This window comes from Ranitomeya variabilis, chromosome 8 (genome assembly GCF_051348905.1).
Source record: "Ranitomeya variabilis isolate aRanVar5 chromosome 8, aRanVar5.hap1, whole genome shotgun sequence".
NCBI classification, from domain to species: Eukaryota; Metazoa; Chordata; class Amphibia; order Anura; family Dendrobatidae; genus Ranitomeya; species Ranitomeya variabilis.
Window position 1 is genome coordinate 160,061,772 of NC_135239.1, and position 19,509 is coordinate 160,081,280.

Consider the following 19,509-nt stretch of genomic DNA (forward strand, 5'->3'; position numbering starts at 1 on the left):
GTGTGTGATGAGTGATGCGTGTGTGTGTGTATATATATATATATATATATATATATATATATATATATATATATATGTATATATATATATATATATATATATATATATATATATTGTCTTGTATGTTTTCTTTGTATATCTAGCTTATCTTCTGCAATGTAAAGTTTATTTTACTCATGAAGATTTATTCCCAATAAGGAAAGAAACAATGCTGCTTCAGCAAATGCTTTTTCTATGTAAAACAATTTCTGCTAATTATTGGAGTTTACCACTGCAGTATTAACAATAATACGCTCAGCAGCACATTCAATAATGCTCTTAGCAGATGGATCCGTAAAACTGGCAGAAATTCTTGTTATTGGTGATATTGGCCCAATTATCTGTTTCTATCTCCATCTTTCCCCACTACAGATATTATGAAATACCAATGAGATATACAATGAGATATACAACAAATGACTGATGAGTAGAACAGAGGTTTTTCGGTGTATATGTATATACAAAGCAAATTGTCATACTCCATCATGGGATGTACCTGGGTAATCTCTGAATGTACTGCTTCTAGGAGGAACATCTCCATAAACTACAGCACCTGGCTCTTCCATGTCCATGTGGCACAACTGCTGGGACACACAATGAGGCAATTTTATTCACACGCCAATGTTGTCGTTCGTGTGCTGTTGTGTTTTTTTTTCATTGATAGCACAGATACATTATATGTTATGGGGGCTATTCCCGTCAGGCTTCTCTCAGTGCAGCATTGAAAGGTATAAAGCATTGCTATGCTGGTGCATTGCAATCCATTACACCAGCAATCAGAGTAACAAAAAGTTAAAGTCACATAGAGGGACTAAGTAAAACAATAATAAACAAAAGTAAAAATATTAAAAAAAAACAAAACCCCACAATCTACAGAATAAAGAAAAACATATTATACCAATAACTACACATGCTTATGTTAAAAAAAAGAATAATAAACAAAAAAGTACATATATTTGGTATTGCCGCCTCTGGAGCGACCCAACCTATAATACTGTGACACTAGTTAACCCCTTCAATGAACACCATACAATTTTTTTTTTTTAAATTACGCTTTTTCATCATGCTGACAAAAAAAGTGGAATAAAATGCAATAAAAAAAATTAAATGGAAATAAAAATGGTACCGCTGAAAACATCATCTTGTAATGTAAAAAAAACAAGCTGACATACAGCTCCGTCAGCAGAGAAATTAAAAAAATTATAGATCTCACAATATAGAGATGTAAAAACTATTTTTTTCTATAAAATAACTTTTGTGTAGAAGCAGCAAAACAAAAAAATGCACCTCGACCTTCTGAGCCTCACAGTGTGCCTAAACAACATTTAGCGTCCACGTTTGGCAGTTCTGTAGTGATGAGAGCCTGCTTAATTTAGGGGTGCGAGTTTTCAGAAGCTGGGCACAGCAAACAGACACTACAATATACTGAGCACTGCTATGTATTGGGCACTACAATGTATGGGCACTATGCTGGCAGATTTGCAATGTTCACACAGCAACATCCACTGCTGCTTGTTTCTGGAAAACACCCATGAAGTCAAATTTGTCACTACACCTGTAGATAAATTCCTAGAGGGGTGTTATTTAAAAATTGGTGTCACTTGAGGGGGGATTCTGCACGTCTATTCTTCTGGTATTTAGGGGCTCTTTACATGCAGTCTGCCAACTATTCTACAACCCCTGGCAAAAATTATGTAATCACCGGCCTTGGAGGATGTTCATTCAGTTGTTTATTTTTTTTATTAAAAGAAGCAGATCACAGACATGGCTCAAAACTACAGTCATTTCAAATGGCAACTTTCTGACTTTAATAAACACTAAAATAAATCAAGAACAAAAGATGTTGTGGTCAGTATTTGTTACTTTTTTAGAACAAGCAGAGAGGAAAAATTATGGACTCACTCAATTCTGAGGAAAAAATTATGGAATTATGAAAAACGAACAAACGAAAAAACACTCCAACACATCACTAGTATTTTGTTGCACCGCCTCTGGCTTTTATAACAGCCTGCAGTCTCTGAGGCATGGACTTAATGAGTGTCACACAGGACTCTTCATCAATCTGGCTCCAACTTTCTCTGATTGCTGTTGCCAGATCAGCTTTGCAGGTTGGAGCCTTGTTATGGACCATTTTCTTCAACTTCCACCAAAGATTTTCCATTGGATTGAGATCCGGACTTTTTGCAGGCCATGACATTGACCTTATGTGTCTTTCTTCAAGGAATGTTTTCACAGTTTTTGCTCTATGGCAGGATGCATTATCATCTTGAAAAATGATTTAATCATCCTCAAACATCCTTTCAATTGATGGAATAAGAAAAGTGTGCAAAATATCAACATAAACTTGTGAATTTATTGAAGATGTAATGACAGCCATCTCCCCAGTGCCTTTACCTGACATGCAGCCCCATATCATCAATGACTGTGAAAATGTGCATGTTCTCTTCAGTCAGTCATCTTTATAAATCTCATTGGAACGGCACTAAACAAAAGTTCCAGCATCATCACCTTGCCCAATGCAGATTCGCAATTCATCACTGAATATGACTTTCATCCAGTCATCCACAGTCCACGATTGCTTTTCCTTAGACCATTGTAACCTTGTTTTTTTCTGTTTAGGTGTTAATGATGGCTTTCGTTTAGCTTTTTTGCATGTAAATCCCATTTCCTTTAGGCGGTTTCTTACAGTTCGGTCACAAACGTTGACTCCAGTTTCCTCCCATTCGTTCCTCATTTGTTTTGTTGTGCATTTCCTGTTTTGGAGACATATTTCTTTAAGTTTCCGGTCTTGACGCTTTGATGTCTTCCTTGGTCTACCAGTATGTTTGCCTTTAACAACCTTCCATGTTGTTTGTATTTGGTCCATATTTTAGACACAGCTGACTGTGAACAACCAACATCTTTTGCAACATTGCGTCATTATTTACCCTCTTTTAAAGGGAACCTGTCACCCCCAAAATCGAAGGTGAGCTAAGCCCACCAGCATCAGGGGCTTATCTACAGCATTCTGTAATGCTGTAGATAAGCCCCCGATGTTTCCTGAAAGTTGAGAAAAATAGGTTAGATTATACTCACCCAGGGGCAGTCCAGGTCCGGTTCTGGTCCGATGGGCGTTGCGGTCCGGTCCGGGGCCTCCCATCTTCTTACGATGATGTCCTCTACTTATATTCACGCTGCGGGTCCGGCGCAGGCGTACTTTGTCTGCCCTGTTGAGGGCAGAGCAAAGTACTGCAGTGCACATGTGCCGGGAAAGGTCAGAGAGGCCCGGCGCCTGTGCACTGCAGTACTTTGCTCTGCCCTCAACTGGACAGTCTGTGGTGCAACGTGACGTTGGTGGATGGAGCGAGACATGATGTCCCAGATGTGCTCAATCGGATTCAGGTCTGGGGAACGGGCGGGCCAGTCAATAGCTTCAATGCCTTCATCTTGCAGGAACTGCTGACACACTCCAGCCACATGAGGTCTGGCACTGTCCTGCATTAGGAGGAACCCAGGGCCAACCGCATCAGCATATGGTCTCACAAGGGGTCTGAGGATCTCATCTCGGTACCTACTGGCAGTCAGGCTACCTCTGGCGAGCACATGGAGGGCTGTGCGGCCCTACAAATAAATGCCACCCCACACTATTACTGACCCACTGCCAAACCGATCATGCTGAAGGATGTTGCAGGCAGCAAATCACTCTCCACGGCATCTCCAGACTCTGTCACGTCTGTCACGTGCTCAGTGTGAACCTGCTTTCATCTGTGAAGAGCACAGGGCGCCAGTGGCGAATTTGACAATCCTGGTGTTCTATGGCAAATGCCAAGCGTCCTGCATGGTGTTGGGCTGTGAGCACAACCCCCATCTGTGGACGTCGGGCACTCAGACCATCCTCATAGAGTCGTTTCTAACCGTTTGTGCAGACACATACACATTTGTGGTCTGCTGGAGGTCATTTTGCAGGGCTCTGGCAGTGCTCCTCCTGTTCCTCCTTGCACAAAGGCAGAGGTAGTGGTCCTGCAGAGAGATAGAGAGAAGGACACTCTAGCATACAAGCCTTATAACCCAAGAGAAAGAATGGAGTTCAAGTCCAAAATTTTAAAAGGGTATGCATTTATTACAACAATAAACATTTTGTACACGTAAAGTCAATAATACTACAATGAAGGTACTGATAACCTTTAGAATTTCAGCAAGAAATACAGGTGGAAAAGATCGGTGGGTACACCAGATATCACCACATATATCATAAAATAAAGTGCAGAGTGCTTTGTTATAAAAGAGGAAAAGATAACCAGGAAGAAGGGTAGTGGATGTAACTCAAACACAATTGCTCACTAACATAAGGATCAGTGCCCTGTCCATATCATGACCCTCCATATCCTAGAAATGCACTGCCCCCTGACGAAGCCAACACGAAACGCGTGTTGGGGCTGCACAGTGGGAAGCCAGAGGACACCACAACATGGGCAAGATTTCTAGGATATGGAGGGTCTTTCTTGCTGAAATTCTAATGGTTATCAGCACCTTCATTGTAGTATTATTGACTTTGCATGTACAAAATGATTATTGTTGTAATAAATTTATAGCCTTTTAAATTTTTGGACTTGAACTCCATTCTTTCTCTTGGGTTATATGGCCTGTCTCCTGGTAGCACCTCCAGCCTCTCGACACTACGCTGACAGACACAGCAAACATTCTTGCCACAGCTCGCATTGATGTGCCATCCTGGATGAGCTACACTACCTGAGCCACTTGTGTGGGTTGTAGAGTTCATCTCATGCTACCATGAGTCTGAAAGCACAACCAACATTCAAAAGTGACCGAAACATCAGCCAGAAAGCATTGGTACTGAGATGTGGTCTGTGCTCCCCACCTGCAGAACCACACCTTTATTGAGTGTGTCTTGATAATTGCCAATAATTTCCATCTGTTGTCTATTCCATTTGCACAACAGCATGTGAAATTGGTTGTCAGACAGTGTTGCTTCCTAAGTGGACAGTTTGATTTCACAGAAGTTTGATTTAGGCCGGTGTCACACTCAGCGTAAGACAATACGGTCCATTTTTACGGCCGTAATACGGAGAAATGTTCCCAAAATAGTGGTCCGTATGTAATCCGTAGGCAGGGTGTGTCAGTGTATTTTGCGCATGGCATCCTCCGTATGTAATCCGTATGGCATCCGTACTGCGATATTTTCTCGCAGGCTTGCAAAACCGACATCTAATGGATTTACGTGCTCAAATGTCCGTTAAAACATATATACAGTATATATATATATATATATATATATATATATATATATGTCATTGAGACACATATATATATTCTGTATTTATATTTAATTCAGCGCGATATATGTGAAAAGCCGGTAATTCAATTGCCGGCTTCTCATTTCTCCTTCCCAAACCCGACAGGATATGAGACATGGTTTACATACAGTAAACCATCTCATTTCCCCCTTTTTTTTTGCATATTCCACACTACTAATGTTAGTAGTGTGTATGTGCAAAATTTGGTTGCTGTAGCTGCTAAAATAAAGGGTTAAATGGCGGAAAAAATTGGCGTGGGCTCCCGCGCAATTTTATCCGCCAGAATGGTAAAGCCAGTGACTGAGGGCAGATATTAATAGCCTAGAGAGGGTCCATGGTTATTGCCCCCCCCCCCCAGTACAAACATCTGCCCCCAGCCACCCCAGAAAAGGCACATCTGGAAGATGCGCCTATTCTGGCACTTGGCCACTCTCTTCCCACTCCCATGTAGCGGTGGGATATGGGGTAATGAAGGGTTAATGCCACCTTGCTATTGTAAGGTGACATTAAGCCAGGTTAATAATGGAGAGGCGTCAATTATGACACCTATCCATTATTAATCCACTTGTATGAAAGGGTTAAAAAACACACACACACATTATTAAAAATTATTTTAATGAAAGAAACACACAGGTTGTTTTAGTATTTTATTGCTCTCTCAATCCACCTGAAGACCCTCGCTTGGCAAAATAATAAACCCACAATATACATACCATCCGAGGATCTGTCAGGTCCCACGATGTAAATCCTTCTGAAGGGGTTAAATCAATTTACAGGCAGGAGCTGCGCTAAAGCACTCGCTCGTGCCTGTAATCCCCAGGTGCTGAAAGGAAAGCTGGGTGATCTGTACTTACATTGAGTCGCGGTGAGGCGCCCTCTGGTGGATGAACTCATATGAACTCGAGCGTGGGAACTTTTCCAAGGCTCCAGTTCATGATTTTTAATAATGTGTGTGTGTTTTTTAACCCTTTCATACAATTGGATTAATAATGGATAGGTGTCATAATTGACGCCTCTCCATTATTAACCTGGCTTAATGTCACCTTACAATAGCAAGGTGGCATTAACCCTTCATTACCCCATATCCCACCGCTACAAGGAGTGGGAAGAGAGTGGCCAAGTGCCAGAATAGGCGCATCTTCCAGATGTGCCTTTTCTGGGGTGGCTGGGGGCAGATGTTTGTAGCCAGGGGGGGCCAATAACCATGGACCCTCTCTAGGCTATTAATATCTGCCCTCAGTCACTGGCTTTACCATTCTGGCGGAGAAAATTGCGCGGGAGCCCACGCCAATTTTTTCCGCCATTTAACCCTTTATTTTAGCAGCTACAGCAACCAAATTTTGCACATACACACTACTAACATTAGTAGTGTGGAATATGCAAAAAAAAAGGGGATATGAGATGGTTTACTGTATGTAAACCATGTCTCATATCCTGTCGGGTTTGGGAAGGAGAAATGAAAAGCCGGCAATTGAATTACTGGCTTTTCACTAACACCGCTGCGTATTTCTCGTAAGTCACACTGCTGGTCCGTGTGGAATCCGTATTTTTCTCGCCCCCATAGACGTTCATTGGCGTATTATTTGCGCAATACGCTGACAAACGCAGCATGCTGCGATTTTGTACGGCCGTAGAACGCCGTATAATACGGATCCGTAATATACGGCTGATAGGACCAGACCCATTGAGAATAATTGTGCCGTTTGTTTGGCGAGTTTTACGGACGTATTTTCTGCGCTCTTACGTCCGTAAAACTCGCTAGTGTGACGCCGGCCTTACTTGGAGTTAGATTCTGCTGTTAAGTGTTCCCTTTATTTTTTTGAGCAGTGTATACATATATATATGTTTTTTGAAGAATATTTCCTTTGAAAACGATGTGTAAATGACAGAGAATTGCTGTGTGGAAAAGCTCATGGCACAATTGCATTTCAATCGGATAGCAATCCCACTGCATTCGCATGTATATTGTACTCCATGACACTCGCATGACACTTGTCCGACTCTCCTGCATCAAAATCTGACTGATTTTAAAATTGCTAGTGTGTCTTCAGCCTAAGGCCATGTTCACACTTTGCGGCGTCCCTCTGCAGGTTTATCCCGCAGCGGAATTGATAAATCTGCAGGGCAAAACCGCTGCGGTTATCCCTGCAGATTTATCGCGGTTTGTTTTGCGATTTCCGCTGCAGGATTACTCCTATACTATTGATGCTGCATATGCAGCAATATGCAGCATCAATAGTAATGTTAAAAATAATAAAAATTGGTTATACTCACCCCCTCCGATGTCCGGATCTCCTCGGCGCTGCACCCGGCGCTCCGGTTCCAAAGATGCTGTGCCGAGAAGGACCTTCGTGACGTCACGGTCATGTGACCGCGACGTCACCTCAGGTCCTGTTCGCACAGCAACTCTGACCGGCCGGCCGCGTGCAGCGCTGAGAGGTGAGTATAACATGATTTTTTATTTTTATTCTTTTTTTTACCCCAAATATGGTTCCCAGGGCCTGGAGAGTCTCCTCTCCTCCACCCCGGGTACCACCCGCACATTAACCGCTTACTTCCCGCAACGTGGGCACAGCCACATGCGGGAAGTAAGCGGTTCAATGCATTCGTATGGGTGCAGAATCGCAGCGATTCTGCACAAAGAAGTGACATGCTGCGGGTTGTAAACCGCTGCGTTTCTGCGCTGTTTTTCCCGCAGCATGTGCACAGCGGATTGCTGTTTCCATAGGGTTTACATGTAAATGGAAACGCTATGGAAACTGCTGCGGACCCGCAGCATCAAAATCGCCGCAGTAAAAACCGCAAAGTGTGAACATGGCCTAATAGGTCCAGTCATGTGTATACAGATGCCAGTCACATTTCCTTATAGGTCTCAATACTTTTTTATTTATTACCCTGATAGTTGAGTATTTGGGACATTCTTCTATACATTTTTACTAGGTCATTCTAACATCACAAGTTTATTGAACAATAACCAGGTGAAGACCCTTCTGTCTCTACTACTGAGGGGCACCATTTGGCAAGCCGCCCTCCTTGCACCCCTCCCGCTTGCTGTCGCCATGGAGATAAGTAGCGGTCCGAATCCAAGATGTCTGCGCAAGCGATCACGTGTCTTCTGTCATCGCGGAGGCAGCTGTGAAGAAGAGCGCAGTGCGCAGGCGTGGGACGCTGCTACACACAGCAGCAGCCTGTAGCTGTCGCACTGGCTCTGATCGAGGGTTTGGCTGCATTCTCTCATCACATCAGCTGCTTCCATCCCATCTCCTGTGCAGTCAGCGGCGTCCTCCCCGATCTGCGCCCAGGAGCCGTGATTGTGGCCGGATCGCCATAACCTTGTGCTGCTCTGCATTACTGAGTGCTCTGCTGTACTGGATGCTGCTCTGCTCACCTGCAGGGGTCTGCCCTTGAGCGGTGTAGCCATTATCTGATCAGCCTCATCCCCAGTGATCACCAGTGCGGACCCCCACATTGCTCCTGCAGATACATTTTGGAGGTCGTCAGCATGGAGGGAGGCGCCTATGGAGCTGGTAAGGCTGGGGGAGCCTTTGACCCCCAGACGTTCATCAGGCAACCTCACACTGTCCTCAGGATGGTGTCCTGGGTAAGTCAGACCTTTGTGTGTTCTTAGATCACCGTCTCTTTAATTTCTGGCAGCTGTCAGCACACCTGCCCTATAATAATGACCAGTGATCCCCCCCCCAACCTGGCCGGGATCCAGCTGTGATCTGGTGTCCTGCATGCAGAAGGTCGCTGTGACATTATGTGGCCGGCCTGTGACATTATGTGGCCGGCCTGTGACATTATGTGGCCGGCCTGTGACATTATGTGGCCGGCCTGTGTAGGTGCTGCCGTGTCTTCCCGCTGTTTCTGGGCCACACCAATCTGGCTCATCGGTCAGACACTTGCCTCAAGCATTTTGTCAATGCCCCCCCCCCCAAACAAAATGCATTTAAAATTATTATTTTTTTTTTTTTTTTACAACTTTTATATATTGTGATTTGTGACGACAACATTCCTGGTGGAATTACCCCAGTTGTAATGTCAAAAATGTACTGCACATGAAGGGTTAAACATATAAACAATGAAGATCTATTGGAGAGAGAGAGAAAAATCACTGTAGCTAGAGAGAGGAGCGTGCTGCCGCTTGGGAAAATAAAATCCACTAACTCAAAAATCACAAGTAAAGTGAAGGGGGGGAAAAAGGCACAAAAACGAAATATATGCAGCTCCCACGAGACCTCAAGCTGCAGCCTTTGTCGACATAAAACATGCAGCAAAAAATCCCCTCGCCCCCCCCCTCCCAAAAAAAGAAAAAAAAATTACAAACGGCCTCATTTGTGCCTCACTCTTCTGCAGCTCTGAACTTTTCAGATGTTAAATGTGGCTCAGATGGTGACTGCGCCTTTTCTGCGTGATCGCGCACCTCCCAATGTAGCATTGTACATGTAGCATTATATGTAGCATAAGGGCCGAAGACAAATGTGTCAGATGTTGCGAAGTTTTGGCGGATTATGACTTTTTGTACTTGTTAATAGACACAATTTTCTGTTGGGTTATGTTTTTTGCGTTTTATTTTTTTGTTTTACGCAAATTTTTAGATTTTACAGTTTCAGCAAAGTTTGACATTTCACAAATCTCAAGTGCAGCAAAAAACACAGACATCGGGTTTTACTGCATTTTTGGTCCAAAAACCTTTAAGGAACATGCTTCATGATTTTTTTGGGGGGTTGGGCACTAAACTTTATCAGCATGCACAACAGACAATAAAAGCGCAGCAAAACCTTTTTGTAGCAGCTTCTTACAGCAGACTGTGCCTGTAGGGAAAAAAATGCAGCCAAAACGCCACATGTGGACATAGCCTTAGGCTGCCGTCACACTATCAGTATTTGGTCAGTATTTTACATCAGTATGTGTAAGCCAAAACCAGGAGTGGGTGATAAATACAGAAGTGGTGCATATGTTTCTATTATACTTTTCCTCTATTTGTTCCACTCCTGGTTTTGGCTTACAAATACTGAGGTAAAATACTGACCAAATACTGCTAGTGTGACGGCAGCTTTAGGCCTCATTCAGATGTCTACTTCTCTCACTTTCCGACCGATTATTTTGACGAGTGTGGCCCGAGTGTTATCAGTTTTTCTCGTACTTGAAGGGGGGAAAAAGTTTCTCCCTCTTTCCGATAGTCCATGATTTCATCTGAGTGCGGTCTGATTTTTTTTTTTTTCGTTCACAGACCCATATATTTACTTTCAATTCTGATCCGATCAATATCCGACATGTCTCAGCAATTTTCTACAAGCCATCAGGTCAGCAAAAAAATCAGACATGTGGGTGGCACAAAGACTCCCCGAAACGAGAAATGTGAGCTCCACATACAGGAAACAGACATCTGACTGAGGCCTTAGGAGAAAGCAGGAGACCAAATGTGTCAAGTGTAGAACTTATTTTCAAATTGTGCCCATTTCTGCATGTTAAAATGCTGGGTCCATAAATGTCTTGATGATTGGGGGCCAACACCGGCACCCTCCATCTGAAATCCCCCCTGGGCGCAGCTTGCTATAAGCAGTGTACAGGACACAATCCAGCAGCCCCATGCGTCACTTAGTGTCTACTTCACAGAACTGTGTTGGGATATTTCACACATCCGTGAAAATCCCAATCTGAGGGTTGAGGTTTGTGAGACTCGAAGCAGGTCCTAGTCTATTCCCATTTTGAGGACTAGAATAGGACGTACTCAATTGGTCTATGTGCCCTCGAATGCTCCGATCGTGCAGCCCACCAACACTTGAGACACATGTGGTTAGTTAGCCTTATAAAGGGGTCGTCCAGCGGAGTTATCGCCCATACACAGGATAGGTGATAACTCGCTGATAGGTGGGAGTCCCACTATTGGAACCCACACCGGTTGGCACAGTAGGGAATTTAACCCTGACAAGGAACTTTTATCACTAATTACAACATGGAGCTGCAGGTCAGATTCCCAAACACTTCCTTGCATATGGGGGCTGCTCTAAGCGCGTTTCTCTGCACCGCCGTATGGAATGAAATCGGCAAGGGGCGAGCGTGCACACTGCCGCTATCTAACGAGGATAAAAGCCCCTCAATCTGCCGATCGGTGCCGACCTGTTTTCATCAGAGAACCCCCTTTTAACATTTACTTGCATGGTAGTTAACGATCAGTTCAGCTGATCGGTGGATGTCGGACTCCCTCTGATCTCCTTTTGATGACCTGTTCTTTGGATAGGGACTTGCAGATGTCTGAGCACAGACTGGCTCTCCTGACCTGAGCATGACCGCTGATAGAAATATATGAAGCTGTCATGCTTGGGTCGGGAGTGCCGCGGCCGGTCTGTGTGTTGCTGTGCAAGATTGGACCAAATTGCACAAATGTCTACATGAGCCCAAAGTCATCAGTAGCTTAGTCTTGGATAGACCCTTTTTAATGTTTGCGATCACTAAAAAACTGGTGTAATAGAAGAAAACAATATGGCTTCGATATTGACAAAGAAATGTTCTGCTTGGGCTTGTGGCACATGTATATCATGTCTGTCCATAATGTTTCCAACTTTGGTGGATTGTTCCTAAATTGATGCAGTGGAGACAAATACAGTGTGAATGTGTGGCGCTGTCTGTATCTGGAGACAGCTGGGAGCGCCTATCACAAGTAATGTGTTCCTGCTGTGCGTGGTCTGAAGGCGCCATTCACTAATTACATTATTAGCCAGAAATGGATGCATCCACCCTGTGGAGAATCATGTTCTGGAGTTTGCTTGTGACCAAATCTGTGACATGTGACGGATCCTGGTCATGTTCAGGATTCTCTCTTTTCTGAATTAACTCCCTGTTCATGGTGGTTCTGAGAATGTTGTCATTACCTTAGTGAGACATATTTAATTCTTTGTGTTCATCGTTGTATACTGATAATCTAGGTAGGCTTCATATCTATTTCAGGGGAATGGGGTCAGGGCTCTCATCACAATAATTGATGGATGGGGGAAGCATTTATGATATATGTTCGTATATCTTTCTTGACTTATTTTGTGGGAAGTGGACTGCATTTTATGTATATAAAATATAATATTTTCCTGCATTGGCCATATGTGATGGACCAATGCACCAAAGATCAGCACATGGAGATTGTACAGGCCTGTAGTATGGACTGATGGGCACACAATGTGACACAGTGCAGGCCCCATGTTTGTGGCATTGGGGTTTTTTTTTTTTGTTTTTTTTTCAGTAAAATATCTTTATTTAAAATCTTTTGCAGTTGCAAAGAAGTTCCTGATATACATTTTTTTTGTTGTTGTTTGTTTGTTTGTTTTATGGGTTAAGTTGTCACATTATGGTGAACTCAAATTCATAAATTTCAAGAGCTGAGCGGGTAGCAGCAGTGTTATACAGCCAGCACCTTCCTGTGTCTGCAGCGTTCAGAGTTGACCATCTTTAAGAGCAGAAGAAGCTGAGCTGATTTATGAATCAATTCATTATTGGGGTATGCGCACACAGTGGGTTCAGGTGGGTTCTGTCTTCAAAAGCGTTATAAAGAATAAGCTTAATGCACATGAATGTCAAAACGACTTGCTGTGCACATGATCTATCTTTTGACACTTCTTTAAAGTGCTTCAGGTTTTGGAAGCTGTTACTTTTTTTTTTTTTTTTTGACTGGTCCATCCTTTTTTAGGTGGCTTTCATCTATTTTATAGTGAATGTAAAAAACAAAAAAAACCTGCTGCATAAGGCATCAGAAAAGACTATTTAGGAAAAAGGTTATGTTCACACTGAGTCATTTTGGAGCAGAAACTTATGAGTCTTTTGAGGAGGATTTGGAGAGTGTCCTCAAAAAAACCTTACTATTCAGTGATGGACATCTAACTCTGCACATTAAGGGTATATGTCCACGTTCAGGATTGCATCAGGATTTGGTCAGGATTTTTCATCAGTATTTGTAAGCCAAAACCAGGAGTGGGTGATAAATGCAAAAGTGGAGCATATGTTTCTATTATACTTTTCCTCTGATTGTTCCACTCCTGGTTTTGGCTTACAAATACTGATATAAAATCCTGACCAAATCCTGATGCAATCCTGAACGTGGACACATACCCTTAGGCTCTTTTCACACGAGTATGTACCACCGTGCACAGATCGGTCCTGCTTCTCCTGACCTGAACCCAAGCGCCTCATACATGCCTTTGATTTTTGCCCAGTTTGAGTCAGGGGACCCTCGACGGTCCGTGTATCATATGAATGTGTGAAACCAGCCTGAGGCGCATATACAAAATTTGCAACATGTCAGTTTCCCTTGTGGATACACAGAGTTTTATGTGCGTATTTTCTCACTAAAATTGCATTAGATGTGAAAAATCTACAAGTAAAAAACATATATGCGTTGTTTGTTTTTTGTGTTTCCACTAGCGAAATGCACTAAAGTCACTTGTAATCTGAACATAAGTGTATCAATAAAGTTTTGTCAATGCAAAATATCAGGAAGTATCAAATACAAAGCAACTTTATTTAAATATCACACACCAAAAAGAAAGGGGAAAAAAACGCAGCGATAAAAGCACATGTAATAAAATAAAACTTACAAGTAACCTATTTAGCGAATAGGTGCAGAAATGTGTCATAGCATCTGCAACTCATCAAATATTCATTGTGGGAACGTAGCCTAACAGGGCTTTTGTCAGCATCGAATAACTGTTCAAACCAAGCACAGGCGCTTCATGGCGGGCCAATCATTTAACTACACCTTCCCACTTGCTTGTTTTCCCTCAGTATCCACCAGCCCTCTTATTTGATTAAAGGGAACCTGTCACCCCCAAAATCGAGGGTGAGCTAAGCCCACCAGCATCAGGGGCTTATCTACAGCATTCTGGAATGCTGTAGCTAAGCCCCCGATGTATCCTGAAAGATGAGAAAAAGAGGTTAATTATACTCACCCAGGGGCGGTCTCACTGCGGTCCGGTCCGGGGCCTCCCATCTTCATCAGATGATGTTGTCTTGTCTTCACGCTGTGCCTCCGGCGCAGGAGTACTTTGTCTGTCCTGTTGAGGGCAGAGCAAAGTACTGCAGTGCACAGGCGCTGGGCCTCTCTGACCTTTCCCGGCGCCTGCGCACTGCAGTACTTTGCTCTGCCCTCAACAGGGCAGACAAAGTACACCTGCGCCGGAGCCGCAGCGTGAAGACCAGAAGAGGACGTCATCGTAAGAAGATGGGAGGCCCCGGACTGCGACGCCGATCGGATCGGACCGCCCCTGGGTGAGTATAATCTAACCTCTTTTCCTCATCTTTCAAGATACATCGGGGGCTTATCAACAGCATTACAGAATGCTGTAGATAAGCCCCTGATGCCGGTGGGCTTAGCTCACCATCGATTTTTGGGGGTGACCGGTTCCCTTTAAGGCTGTGTGCACATGTTGAGTATTCGGTCAGTAATTTACCTCAGTATTTGTAAGCCAAAACCAGGAGTGGGTGATAAATACAGAAGTGGTGACGTGTTTGATTTGTCTTCAGGAAAATGGCACGAGGGCAACGCATGCGCAGATTCAGACCTCAGCTCAATAATGAGCCGAGATCTCAATCTGCGCATGCACTGGCACCATTTTGCTGAAGACCAATGGGAGATGAATGTGTGCAAGGTCGGCACTAGTGCGAACTTAAAAAAAGAAGGCTCGCACAAATGCAGAGGGACCACGGCAGAGCCAAAAACCCTACCCACGGTTCCATCCGATGAATGAAGACGTTATTGTACCAAAACTTCTAACGTGAATTACATAAGAACCAGGATATGAATCTCCTTTAGGCTATGTGCACACGTTCAGGAATGTCAGCAGAATTTTCCTGAACAAAACCGGACTTTTTCTGAAGGAAATGCGCTCACGTTTTGTTTTTTTCCCCAGAGCTTCACAATGCAATAATATAGCGTCAAAACCGCGAAAAATCCGCAAAATTAATGAACATGCTGCATTTTTTTTACTGCGACGTGTTTTGTTCGCAGAAAAAAACGCAGCAATGTGCACAAAAATTGCGGAATGCATTAAAATGATGGGATGCTTAATGTAAGCTTTTTTTTTTTTAAGCATTTTTCCGCAAAAAATCATGTACGTGTGCACATAGCCTTACAGCTATATATTAAATCTGTCTAAAAGTGCCACTATGACCATACCTTTATTTTAACATACTGAATCGTAATGACAGGTTCACTTTAATCCCCTCCCAACCTTGGATGTACTCCATACGTCATGGAAAGGAATGACTCACCGACTTTTGACGTACGGGGTAACCGCGTCACTCGGAGATTTAGACGGAAACTCCAAAGTAAGTGCTCAGCGTAGAACACAGGATAAATGTGATCCTAAATGTTATGTAAACTGTTCCATAAAAAAGCAAGTCCCCACTCGGGTCCATCATCTGTCAATAGAAATATAGGGGATTTCCACGTTACTAGTAGTACAAAGGCCCTGGAAAATTAAAATGGCTCCTCACACCCCCCCTCAAGGAAATTCAGCAATTCCAAATGTGCCCCCCCCCCCCCTTCCTTCTGAGCCCCACTGTGTCTAAACCACATTTAGCGTCCACATGTTTGGCATTCCTGTAGCAATGAGTCCACCTATTTTACCGGTGTATGTCTCTAGAAGCATGAGCTGGGCACAATGTACGGGCACAACATACTGGACACTACAGTGTATGGGCACTACAACATACTGGACACTAGTGTATGGGCACTACAATTTTCAGTCAGCAACAACCACTGCTGCTTGTTTCTAGAAAAAAACAATGGAGTCAAAATCATCCCTAGACTTGTAGATAAATTCCCAAAGGGTTATAATTTCCAAAATCGGGTCACTTGAGGAGGGGGATTCTGATCTTCTAGCACTTAGGGACTCTGTATATAGAGACCGCAAACTATTCTAGGAAAATCTGTGCTCCAGGAGGCAAATAGCGTTCTAGCCCTCCCAAGTCTCGCCGTATGGCTAAGTAGTCCTGTAAAACCACATATGGGGTGTTTCCACCTTCAGCAGAAATTTTGCAACAAATTTTGGTTCCATTTTACCCATTTTCCCAATGTGAAAATGTAGAATCTGGGGCTAAAACTTTTTTTTTTTTTTTTTGTGTTTGGTAAAAATGTAATTATTTTTTTATTCACAGCCCAATGAAATAAAATTCCATGACAGAGAGGTGTGATTTGTAAAAATGTGGTCACTTACGGGGGGTTCTTCTGTTCTGGCACCTCGGGCTCTCCCAGTGAGTTAGCACCTGCAAACCAGAACAGTAAAATCTGCACTTCAATCTGGCGCTCCTTCCCTTCTGAGCTTTGCACTGTGCCTGAAAGAAATTTCCCGATTACATGCAGACTATTGGTGCAATCAGGAGAAATTTTACAACAAATGGAGGTCCATTTTTTTCCTACTAGCCCTTAGAAGTATTACATTTTGGGGCTAAAACAACATTTTAGTAGTAAAAATGTAACTATTCTTTCTTTACCACCCAATGGTATAAAATTCTGTGAAGCACATGTGGTAACATGCTCTCTGCACCCCTAGATGAATTCATTGGGGAGTGTAGTTTGTAATATGAGTTTACATATAGGGGGCTTCAGTTGTTCTGGCGCTTCAGGGTCTCTGCCAATGTGACACCCTCAAACCATTCCAGCAAAATCTGAACTCTAACATGGCGCTTCTGACCTTTTGGACTGTGCCTCAAAATTAGTGTTTGACCACATATGGGGTATCCGCGTACTCGGGAGAAATTGCACAACATTTTGGGATCCATTTTCTACCATTAACCTTTTGAAAAAAAATAAAATGGGGCTAAAGTGTGTGTATGTATGTGTGTATATATATATATATATATCACCCCTGCACTTCGGTCAGATAATACTCAGTTTCCTCCTGAAAATGATTGCAATCACAAATTCTTTGGTATTGTTATCTTCATTTAATTTGTCTTAAATGGGGATAAAAAACACGAGAGTGAAGCAAAAAGGAAAACATTGATCATTTCACACAAAACTCCAAAAATGGGCCAGACAAAAGTATTGGCACCCTCTGACTAATACTTGGTTGCACAACCTTTAGCCAAAATAACTGCAACCAACCGCTTCCGGTAACCATCAATGAGTTTCTTACAATGCTCTGCTGGAATTTTAGACCATTCTTCTTTGGCAAACTGCTCCAGGTCCCTGATATTTGAAGGGTGCCTTCTCCAAACTGCCATTTTTAGATCTCTCCACAGGTGTTCTATAGGATTCAGGTCTGGACTCATTGCTGGCCACTTTAGAAGTCTCCAGTGCTTTCTCTCAAACCATTTTCTAGTGCTTTTTGAAGTGTTTTGGGTTATTGTCCTGCTGGAAGACCCATAACCTCTGCGGGAGACCCAACTTTCTCACACTGGGCCCTACATTATGCTGCAAAATTTGTTGGTCTCTTCAGACTTCATAATGCCATGCACATGGTCAAGCAGTCCAGTGCCAGAGGCAGCAAAGCAGCCCCAAAACATCAGGGAACCTCCGCCATGTTTGACTGTAGGGACCGTGTTCTTTTCTTGGAATGCCTCTTTTTTTTTTTTTCTCCTGTAAACTCTATGTTGATGCCTTTGCCCAAAAAGCTCTACTTTTGTCTCATCTGACCAGAGAACATTCTTCCAAAACGTTTTAGGCTTTTTCAGGTAAGTTTTGGCAAACTCCAGCCTGGCTTTTTTGTCTCTGGGTAAGAAGTGGGGTCTTCCTGGGTCTCCTACCATACAGTCCCTTTTCATTCAGACGCCGACGGATAGTACGGGTTGACACTGTTGTACCCTCGGACTGCAGGGCAGCTTGAACTTGTTTGGATGTTAGTCGAGGTTCTTTATCCAAAATCCACACAATCTTGCGTTGAAATATCTTGTCAATTTTTCTTTTCCGTCCACATCTAGGGAGGTTAGCCACAGTGCCATGGGCTTTAAACTTCTTGATGACACTGCGCACGGTAGACACAGGAACATTCAGGTCTTTGGAGATGGACTTGTAGCCTTGAGATTGCTCATGCTTCCTCACAATTTGGTTTCTCAAGTCCTCAGACAGTTCTTTGGTCTCCTTTCTTTTCTCCATGCTCAATGTGGTACACACAAGGACACAGGACAGAGGTTGAGTCAACTTTAATCCATGTCAGCTGGCTGCAAGTGTGATTTAGTTATTGCCAACACCTGTTAGGTGCCACAGGTAAGTTACAGGTGCTGTTAATTACACAAATTAGAGAAGCATCACATGATTTTTTTGAACAGTGCCAATACTTTTGTCCACCCCCTTTTCATTTAAGACAAATTAAATGAAGATAATACCAAAGAACTTGTGTTTGCAAACATTTTCAGGAAGAAACTGAGTATTATCTCACAGAATTGCAGGGGTGTCAATACTTTTGGCCACAACTAAATATATATATATATATATAAAGAAAAGGAACAGCACACTTTCTACTTATCTTCGGGTGCACAGCCCCCAGGATACCAGTCCATATATCCAAGTAATTCAATAATTAGAAAAAACGAGGCAGCACTCCATCTTTGCAGTGTTTAGACGTGCAGGATTTTAATCAACCCACTGGTCTGGGCGACGTTTCGGCTCAGACTGAGCCTTTCTCAAGCTTGAGAAAGGCTCAGTCTGAGCCGAAACGTCGCCCAGACCAGTGGGTTGATTAAAATCCTGCACGTCTAAACACTGCAAAGATGGAGTGCTGCCTCGTTTTTTCTAATTATATATATATATATATCCCTATTCTAACGCATCGGGTATTCTAGAATGTGTATGTAGTTTATTTATGAAGATTTTAGAATAATACATTGAGTACACAGGATTCGGCCAACCGCCACCAATTAGCGAAGAGTGGTTCAAATCCCGCGCCAATTCGCGGCCGGACTGCGTCTGTCGCTGATTGTTCGCGGCCGTCCATCAGTGAAGCCAGGGTCGGCTCCAGGTTTTTGAGGGCCCCGGACAAAAGAGTCTCACAGCCTACGCAGTATATGACACAGCCTACGCAGTATATGACACAGCCTACGCAGTATATGACACAGCCTACGCAGTATATGACACAGCCTACGCAGTATATGACACAGCCTACGCAGTATATGACACAGCCTACGCAGTATATGACACAGCCTACGCAGTATATGACACAGCCTACGCAGTATATGACACAGCCTACGC

The 19,509-nt window shown here is 43.3% G+C and overlaps 1 protein-coding gene across 2 annotated transcripts in view; it reads left to right on the forward strand.

Moving 5' to 3' along the window:
• The first annotated feature begins 8,423 nt into the window (after positions 1-8,423).
• The window catches only part of SYNGR1 (synaptogyrin 1), an 85,982-nt gene continuing 74,896 nt past the window's right edge, over positions 8,424-19,509 (forward strand). The window contains exon 1 of one of the 2 annotated variants that reach the window (XM_077277411.1): positions 8,424-8,934. In XM_077277411.1, the coding sequence (XP_077133526.1) occupies positions 8,836-8,934 (99 nt within the window). In that variant the 5' untranslated portion in view covers positions 8,424-8,835. The remainder of the gene's footprint in view (positions 8,935-19,509) is intronic. The other variant, XM_077277410.1, reaches the window with a different exon arrangement.